Source organism: Lithobates pipiens, unplaced genomic scaffold (genome assembly GCF_037356315.1).
Source record: "Lithobates pipiens isolate NorthernLeopardFrog02 unplaced genomic scaffold, aLitPip1_a1.2 Scaffold_1, whole genome shotgun sequence".
Classification (NCBI taxonomy): Eukaryota; Metazoa; Chordata; class Amphibia; order Anura; family Ranidae; genus Lithobates; species Lithobates pipiens.
This window is the reverse complement of record NW_027507685.1, coordinates 98,875,956-98,886,077: the sequence shown is the minus strand read 5'-3', so window position 1 is coordinate 98,886,077 and position 10,122 is coordinate 98,875,956. Positions and strand designations below refer to the sequence as shown.

The 10,122-nt window shown below is 44.5% G+C and overlaps 1 protein-coding gene across 1 annotated transcript in view; it reads left to right on the top strand.

Moving 5' to 3' along the window:
* RBM18 (RNA binding motif protein 18) overlaps positions 1-9,904 on the top strand; it is a gene marked incomplete in the record, with an annotated part of 18,725 nt that extends 8,821 nt beyond the window's left edge. Inside the window, 1 exon segment of the mRNA XM_077467298.1 lies at positions 6,359-9,904. Within this exon segment, the coding sequence (XP_077323424.1) occupies positions 6,359-6,518 (160 nt within the window).
* Positions 9,905-10,122: the final 218 nt, after the last annotated feature.

Below are 10,122 nucleotides of genomic sequence, written 5' to 3'. Positions count from 1 at the left end.
CCAACATTTTTTTTTATTTTTACATGTAGGAGAGGAATGTCAGAATCGGGCAGCAAGTGGTTAAATATCCTGGTTGCATGTCATGAATTTTACAAAAATTTCCGGCAGAGCCGATCTGGCGTAGTCGGGATAGTGAATGTTCTGAGCTTGGTCTGAGGTCTTTAAACAAACAAGTGTTCCTGTGATTTGGGCTGATCTGTCAATCTCGGTGGCCAGTCAAGGATTGATCAATCAACCTGTGTGTATCCAGGCAGCCAGGAAACCAGCAGGGTAAATGCCGTCTGCTAGCCCCGGGGGCAGTGTGCCGGGCCGGGAAAGGTTAAACTGATTGAGCACTGATTGGTGTGCAGTTGGTTGAACAGGAAACTCATTTACTCCGGGGAGCACTGGTGAACTTTTTAGGTCTGCAGAGGAAGGTCAGACACAATCAAGGAGAAGAAGTGGATATCATGGAGGGGGGGGGGGGGGGGGGGTCTGCTCTGTTTCTACTTCGCCTCTTGTTTGGGGAATAAAAATGCTTTTTCTCAACCACTTGCCGACCACAATACATATTATACACTCACCGGCCACTTTATTAGGTAGACCTTGCCTGTACCAGGTTGGAACCCTTTGGCCTTCATTCTTGGTGGCCTAGATACAACAAGGTGTTGGAAACGTTCCTCAGAGATTTTGCCCCATAGCGACATGATGGCATCACGCGGGTGCTGCAGATTTGTCGGCCGCACATCATGATGCCAATCTCACGTTCCACCACATGCCGAAGGTGCTCTATTGGATGAGATGTGGTGAGCGTGGAGGAAAGTGACCTCATTGTCCAGTGGTGAGATGATTGGAGCTTTGTGATGTGGTGCATTATCCTGCTGAAGGAGCCATCAGAAGATGGGGACACTGTGGTCATAAAGGGATGGCAGATGGTCAGCAACAATACTCAGGTAGGCCGTGGTGTTTATATGATGCTCAATTGGTACTAAGGGGGCCCAACGTGTGCCAAGAATATATCTTCCCCCCCCCCCCCCCCACCATACATGACCACCACCAGCCTGAACTGGTGATACAAGGCAAAGATGGATCCATGCGCCAAATTCTGACGCCACCATCTGAATGTCGCAGCTGAAATCCAGACTCCTCAGACCAGGCAACGTTTTTTTTCCAATCTTCTATTGTCCAATTTTGGTGAGCCTGTGCCAGTTGTAGCCTCAGTTTCCTGTTTTAGCAGACAGGAGTGGCACCAGGTGTGGTCTTCTGCTGCTGTAGCTCATCTGCTTAAGGTTGGATGTGTTGTGCGTTCAGAGATGGTATTCTGCATACCCTTGGGTGTAACGAGTGGTTGTTTTGGGTTACTGTTGTCTTTCTATCATCTGGAAGCAGTCTGCCCATTCTCCTCTGACCTCAACAAGGCATTTTCCTCCACACAGCTGCCGCTCACTGGATATTTTCTCTTTCTCCCACCATTCTCTGTAAACTGAGAGATGGTTGTGCATGAAAATCCCACTCAGACCAGCCCGTCTGCCACCAACAACCATGCCACGTTCAAAGTCACTTCAATCCCATTTCTTCCCCATTATGATGCTCGGGTTGAACTTCAACAAGTCGTCTTCACCATGTCTAGATGCCTAAATGCATTGAGTTGCTGCCATGTGATTGGCTGATTAGAAATTTGTGTTACTGAGCAATTGAACAGGTGTACCTAATATAGGGCTCCAGTGAGTGTATACGTTGAGGTTTACTGGGATTATGGGAGAAGCTATCGGCCATAATCCTGTTTTTTCAGCCGGTAGCTGGCTTTCTCATGAGCCACTGGCATGCTTTCAGAAGTGATGGGGGGGGGGGGGGGGGGGGGGGGGGGAACGTCCGCTGCTCGCCGGTGTTTCTCAGGCTTACCGTTTTCTGGCGGTTTGCCAAGAAACGATCCGATAGTGCAGCTGGCTGCTCCCATAGGCGTTTAAAGAACAGATCGGCTTTGATCTCCTCTATGGCCTTGGAGGGACTGGAGTGACGGTCATGATGTCACTGCTGGTCCAGGCTGGAAGTAAACAAATGTTTTTTTAAGCAAAATAGAAAATTAACATTTTCTATCTTTTCCTATCGGTGTCCATTAGTGCTGCCTTATAAGTGCAGCCTTACCAGTGTAGCCTCACCAGTGCCTGCCAGTGTAGCCTCACCAGTACCTGCCAGTGAAGCCCCGCCAGTGTAGCCTCACCTGTGCCCGCCAGTGTAGCCTCACCTGTGCCCGCCAGTGTAGCCTCACCTGTGCCCGCCAGTGTAGCCTCACCTGTGCCCGCCAGTGTAGCCTCACATGTGCCCGCCAGTGTAGCCTCACCGGTGCCTGCCAGTGTAGTCTCACCAGTGCCTGCCAGTGAACCCCCCGCCAGTGTAGCTTCCCCTGTGCCTGCCAGTGTAGTCTCACGAGTGCTTGCCAGTGAAGCCCCGCCAGTGTAGCCTCACCTGTGCCTACCAGTGTAGCCTCACCAGTGCCTATCAGTGAAAGAAAAAAATTACCTGTTTCCAAAATTTTATAACAAACTATGAAAATGTTAGGCTTTTTTTTTTTTTTTTCACTCTTTATTCATTTATTTAGCAAAAAAAATCAAAACCCCAGAGGGGATTAACCACTTTCAGCCCCGGACCATTTTGCAGGCCAATGACGGGACCACTTTTTGCAATTCGGCACTGCGTCGCTTTAACTGACAGTTGCGCGGTCGTTCGACGTGGCTCCCAAACAAAAATTGACTTCCTTTTTTTCCCACAAATAGAGCTTTCTTTTGGTGGTATTTTATCACCTCTGCGTTTTTTATTTTTTGCGCTATAAACAAAAAAAGCGACAATTTTGAAAAAAATGCATTATTTGTTACTTTTTGCTATAATAAATATCCCCCAAAAATATATAAAAAAAAAAAAAACCAATTTTTTTTTCCCTCAGTTTAGGCCTATACGTATTCTTCTACATATTTTTGGTAAAAAAAATCGCAATAAGCGATTATTGATTGGTTTGCACAAATTTTATAGCGTTTACAAAATAGGGGATAGTTTTATGGCATTTTTATTCATTTTTTTTTTCCCTAGTAATGGCAGCGATCAGCGTTTTTTTTTTTTTTTTTTTTTTGACTGCGACATTATCGCACACAGGGAGCAGAGATCAGTGTCACTTGTTGCTAGGTAGAACTGAGAGATGCTGTTTACAATGGCATCTCCCCGTTCTTCCCCGTGAGACGATCGCAGGTATCCTCGCAGCGATCGAGTCCACGGGACCCAGGACCGGACTTGCCAGGGGCCCGATCGGCACACCGCCGGCACGCATGCGATGGCAGGATGGCAGATTCAACTGGGCGTACCTGTACCCCAGTTTGCCTGCCCGTGCCATTCTGCCGATGTACATCATCGTGCGCTGGTCGGGAACTGGTTAAATACCACCAAAAGAAAAAGGTGATAACATTTTACTTTGGATACAAAGATTGACTATGCAGCTGTCATTCTAAGTGTGACAGCGCTGAAGGCTGGCCTGGGCAGGAAAGGGGGTAAAAGTGCCCGGCAGGCAAGTGGTTACAGATAAAGAAGAAATTTGGGATCTTTTTGACCCCAGTTCTCTCCATAAAGAGGACCTGTCACGCTTATTTCTAATACAAGGGACGTTTTTGTAATAGGAATAAAAGTGATTAAAAAAAAATAAAAAAATAAACGTGAAAGGACAGTGTTAATATAAAAAGTAAAATAAATGAGAAAAAAAATAAAAATGTAAGTGCCCCCCCCCCACCCGTCCCTCTATGCTCACGCGCAGAAGCAAATGCATACGCAAGTCTTACACACATCTGTAAACGGTATAACGGTATTCACACCACACATGAGCTATCACTGCGAATGTTGGAGCGAGGGCCATAATTCATCCTTATTTATATTACAAGGGATGTTTACATTCCTTGAAATTAGGAATAAAAGTGATTTAAAAAAAAAATCTTATTTATTTAACTTTTTTATTTTGACATTGTCTCTTTTTAACTTTGTCTTTAAAAAAAAAAAAAAAAAATGTCAAAATAAAAAGTTAAATACGATTTTTTTTTTTGACCACTGGGCACTTAAAACCCCTTCCTAACCAGATCAATTTTCAGCTTTTGGTGCTCTCACATTTTGAATGACAATTACTCAGTCATGCAACACTGTATCCATATGAAATTTTTCACACAAATAGAGATTTCTTTTGGTGGTATTTAATCACCGCTGGGTTTTTTATTTTTTTGTGCTATAAATCAAAAAAGACAGAAGAAAAAGAATTCTTTGTTTCTGTTAAAATTTATTGGCAGAGTATTGCACAGTGATGCAGAGTACTGTCAATGAGCAGCGGTGTGGGCACTACACATCTAGCCCACAGCGCTGCTGCCATCTCTCCCCTCTCACTGTACCGATTGGTACAGAGAGGGGATGGAGGAACCGGCGTCATGACGTGACGCTGGTTTGTTTACAAGTGATCGCTCTGTCATTTGATGGAGCGATCACGTGGTAAACGGCCGCTATCGGCTGCCGTGATCCGCCGGGTCCAGAGGATGTTCCCGGGGCGTGCGGGAGCAAGATTCTGTGAGAACGTCCATCGGACGTCCTCCCTGAATAAGCCGACCTCGCTCTAGCCGTCTTTCGGCTATGGCCCGGTTGGCATGTGGTTAAAGCACCCCCATCCCTCCGTGCTCACATGCAGAAGCGAGCGCATACGCATGTCTTACATGCAAGTCTTTCACGCAAATGTAAACGGTACTCACACCACACATGCCAGGTATCGCCACAATCATTAGAGCGAGAGTAATAATTCTAGCACTATACCTCCTCTGTAACTCCTGGTAACCTGTAAAGGTGTTTAAAGGGTCCCCTATGGAGATTTTTAAGTACCGTAGTTTGTCACATTCCACGAGCGTGCGCAATTTTAAAGCTTGACGTGTTGGATATCCATTTACTCAGCGTAACTGTTTATTTTACAAAAAAATGGTGTATCTATTGTGTGTGTGTGTTTTTATATATTTTTTTTTATTTATTTTTTATTTTTTTATTATTATTATTCGTGAATAATAAATTCGTAAAAAAATTGTAAAAAAAAAAAATATTCTCAAACAGTTGCCATTTTTATTCCCTAGGGTCTCTGCTAAAAAAAAAACAAAAAAACAAAAAAAATAATATAATGTTTGGGAGTTACAAGTATTTTTCGAGCAAAAAAATACTGACTTAAATTCGTAAACTAAAAAGTGCCAGGAAAAGTGTGGTCAGCAAGTGGTTAAAGCAGAACTTTTTAGAAAAAGGAAAGGCCTTCTGGTTTGCTCTCCCTTTTTGGGGTGGGGGGGGGCACGGGTACCAATTTTTTTATTGATAGCTGCTCCCACGTCCGCAACCCTTACCCTGCGGGCTTGCTGGGGCTTCTGCAGAGCCGCTCACACAGGCGCAGCACGGAACCAAGATGGCAGCACTGGGGGACCCACAGTGGTAGGAAGAACCGACTGCCAGAAGATGGCGCTGGATCCAAAGCATCGATGAGTACCTGATTTTTAAAAGTCAGCGTTATTACAGGTACTTGTATGGCGTCATCAATGTACGCAGCGCTTTACATATATTGCACATTCACATCAGCCCCTGCCCTCAAGGAGCTTTCAATCTAAGGTCCATAACTCGCATTCATACATAGTAGGTATACAATTTAGATAGGAGCCAATTAACCTACCAGCATGTCTTTGGCGTGTGGGGGGAATCCGGAGTACCTGGAGGAAACCCATGCAGGCAAGGGTTGAACAGGCCGGTAGTGCCGTGGTTGGGATTCACCCCCTTGTGCTGTGCTCTGATGCACAACATACAAAGGCTTCTGTGAATAGGCAGCAAAGGGGAGGGGCAGGTATCGCTGCAGCTGATCTCCTTCCCTCGTCTTGACCATTCACAGAAGCCTTTGTATTATGTGAGCACATTGACAAAATACAAAAGCTTCTGTGAATAGGCAGGAGGAGGGGAGAGGCAGATGTTGCTGCAGCTGTTATGCCTGCCTCTTCCCTCATCCTGCCCCTTCATAAAAGCCTTTGTATTATGTGAGCATATTCATATCATACAAAGGCTTTTTGTGATAAGGCAGAAAAGGGGAGGGGTGGGGATCGCTGCAGCTGCTATGCCAACCCTAATTCTCCCCTCCTGCCCATTCACAGAAAGAAGCCTTTGTATTATGTGAGCACAATCACAACATCCAAAGGCTTCTGTGGATAGGCAGGTTTCGCTACAGCAGCTATGCCCTCCCCTCCTCCTGCCCATTCACACAAGCCCTTGTATTATGAATAATCCGCAAAGGGGAGATTATGTATTAAAATTATTTCTCACCTGTTGTTGTTTTTATTTTTTGGTGCAGTGTCAGTGCTAAAATTAAAGCCATTGAGGCCAAGCTGAAAATGATGCAAGAAAATCCCGACAGCGAGTTACCTGGCCAGCCGTCGTACTCTTACTTCAAAGCATCGGAGAAAAAGAGGAGCATCCCGTATTCTCGCGTTTCCTGGAAATCGAAAAGATGACATCATCGCGTCCTTGCAGATTTCTGAGCGAGACTGAGCACACACCCTCTCTGATACCTGTAATAATAATGCAGACCTCATGCCACGCCTTTATCCACACCACAGACTTGAATCCTCTTTGGAGGGAGGCTGCTCTGTAATATATGTGTGTTTTTTTTTTTTTTTTTTTTTTTTTTTTTTATTTCTTTCGTTCTTGTATGTTGGAATGTGTGTTTGTTAGTATGACTTTTTCCTTAAGGCTCCTATAATGCTTGTGCGATCTGTCATTTGACTTTGGACACCTAACGTCGCCTGACAAGTTCGCAGCTCATGTGTTTCTATGGAAGTCGTTCAGATCTATGCGACTTAAAATTGCAGTGACTTTAAAATGGTTCCTGCTCTACTTTAATGTGACATGAGTGCCACAGAATGCAATGTAAATGCTCAAAAGTTGCATCTTAAGGTTATCAGTTAGTTATCATCTAAAGTTGCATCAAAGTCGCTGCCCGTACACTGGCCTCTCTTTAAAAGGAGAAGATTGTTTGGCAATCCAAAATTTAGCAGCCTTTACAAACACTTTGAGTCTAACGAGGTGTATGCCTACCTTGTAGAATTATATTATTCACATAATAGTGCTCCTGGGAGATAACTTCAGGAGCGCCTGCCGCTGCGGGTTCGGCTCCTTCAAGAGAACTGCAATGCCTGCCTTTCCCATGCGTCTGTCCATTCACAGAAACCTTTGTATTATTTTATATTATGTGATCTTGTTTATAAAATACAAAGGCTTCTGTGAATGTGCAGAAGTAGGGCATGGGCAGGTATTGCTTCAGCTGCCATGCCTGCCCCCTTCCCTCCTCCTGCTATTTATAGAAGCCTTTGTATTATGTGAGTGCATTCAAAAAATTCAAAGGCTTCTGTTAATGGAAAGGGCAGGTATAGCTGCTGTGTGTCCTTTAACACTCACCTCCCTCCAGTTGGACAATACTGCTGTCCAAAGGGTGCTCCCTGTTGCTCCTTCATGCGGGGGGGGAGGGGGACAAAAGTAATGCAGCCAACACATGTGAGTGGTAAGCTGCAATGTATGACATTTTTGGTTTTGGGGTTTATTACCCCTTTAAAGTGGTTTTAAACCCCCCCAAAAAAAGGAACAGAAGGGGTACATGCACGTGGCCATATGAAAATATGGTGGCTGGTATGCAGGTTCTTTCTGGCAGGAAGATATAAGGCGCTCCTTAGCAGTGTTGGTTGTGGTTAAATACCTTCGAATGGGATTGCTGTTTGTATAATATGATGATCTGCCCCAGAACCTCGGGCCATGTCTTGCCCTGGACTGCAGCCTCAACTGCGTCTGCCCACCAGTCGTCCACCCTTATGAATTCAGCTACTTTGTAAAAATTGCAGGGATTCTATGAGTTAAGTCTAACGAGGTGCATGCCACCTCATAGACCTATCTCTAATGTTCACATCTGACAGGTTTATTGTGCTCCAGGAAGATAACTTCAGGAGCTACAGCGCTGCTCACTGTGGTCTCAACTCAAAGAGAACTGCTATGCCTGCCCCTCCTCTGCTTCTGCATATTCTCAGAAGCCTTTGTATTATGTGATCTCATTCACAAAATACAAAGGCTTCTGTGAATGGGCAGAAGCAGGGGAGGCCCAAGCATAGCTGCTGTGTGTGCTGCTCTACTCCTACTGAGTTCTGCATCTTATACAGTAGAGTGTCTGCTATGCCTGCTCCTCCCCCTGCCCATTCATAGAAATCTTTATATTATATTAGCAAATTGATGAAATACAAAGGCTTCTATGAATAGGCAGTACAGGTATCGCTGCTATGCCTGCCCCTTCCCTCATGCCCATTTACAGAAGCCTTTGTATTATGTGATCTTGTTACCAAAATACAAGGGCTTCTGTAAATGGGCAGAAGCAGGGAAGGCTCAGACATACCTGCTATGTGTGCTTCTCTACTTTTCTGAGCACTGCATCTTGAACAGGAGAGTCGCTGCTATGCCTGCCCCTCCCTCTCGCCCATTCGCAGAAGCCTTTGTATTATGTGAGCACGTTGACAAAATACATAGGCTTCTGTAAATGGGCAGGAGGGGTAGGTATCACTTCAGCTGCTATGCCAGTCCCTCCCTTCTTCATGCGCATTCATAGAAGCCTTTGTATTATGTCAGTACACTCACAATATACAAAGGCTTGTATAACCTCTTCACCACCCGCTTTAATCCCTTGAAACCGCAGTAGCGCGCCACAACTGTGTGTATTGCACAAGTTTGCAGAGCTGACCCATTCAGTGACGGGGGTATAATTCCTGGTTTGTTTGTGACTGAGGCATGTGTACAACCCTGGCCTTTGCAGCTAAATTGGGTGGGGGGTGATAATACGGCGCAACTGCAGGGAATTTACCACCTCTCAACCACTAGCGTGAACGAGTCCTAAAATACACAAATTATGTTTTAGGGCTCCTCTCCTCTGCTGCCCACTCACAGAAGCCTTTGTATTTTGTGAATGATGGGGGAATCCCTCCCAGCGGGAATCATGTGGCTCAACCTCTGGGTTTTACCGCCCCTCAACCACTAGCGTGAACAACCCAGTAAATACAAAAAAAAATTATTTTAGGGCTCCTCCCCTCTGCTGCCCACTCACAGAAGCCTTTGTATTTTGTTAATGATGGAGAAATCCCTCCCAGTGGTAATTATGTGGCTCAACCTCTGTGTTTTACTGTCCCTCAAACACTAGCGTGAACAACCCCGTAAATACAAAAAAATATGTATTTGAGGGCTCCTCCTCTCTGCTGCTCATTCACAGAAGCCTTTGTATTTTGGCAATGAGTGTTGATAGGGGAATCCCTCCTGTGGAGCCATTGTTTTCTCCCGGCTGGGGAAGCCATCCACGCCAGGGGGCACAGTGATTATTGCAATCACATGTAAAATCCAACAGGCTGGTTGTACCCTAGTTGATCAATCGATCGATACATTCAGCCTTCCTATACAACATGGTTTAAATCTCGTCCGGTTCAGCAAGGACCGGCCAGGATTCAAACCATGTATAGAAAGGCTGAATGTACCAATCGATTTTAACTGTCTATGGCCAGCTTAAGCCTGTGAATTCAGAACTGTCAATCGCCATCCATCGAGGGCGGAATGTTTTAGGAGAGTCACCAATGGGAAATCCATGAAGATTGCTGTAAATGAAATGCTTAGTAAATACAGACGCTCTGTATGTTTAGATTTTTTTTTTTCTTTTTATTGGAATAAGATACTGTATGTATATTGCATGAAGATTGCTGTAAATGAAATGCTTAGTAAATACAGACACTGTATGTTTAGATTTTATTTTTATTTTTTTTATGAAATAAGATACTGTGTATGTATATGTAAATAAAGTGTATTATATTACTGACCTCCATTACAACATAACATTTTAAAGATCAGCTGATTTAAAGGTATTACGATCTTTAATCTGAACTCCAGATTGATCAAAAGGCAGACATTTATGCAGCTCTAATCATTAAAGTGACTGTGAAGGTTATTTTTTTTTTTTTTTTTAATAAACATGTACTTACCTGCTCTGTGTAATCATTTTGCACAGAGCAGCCCCCGATCCTCCTCTTTTTTTGGGTTCCC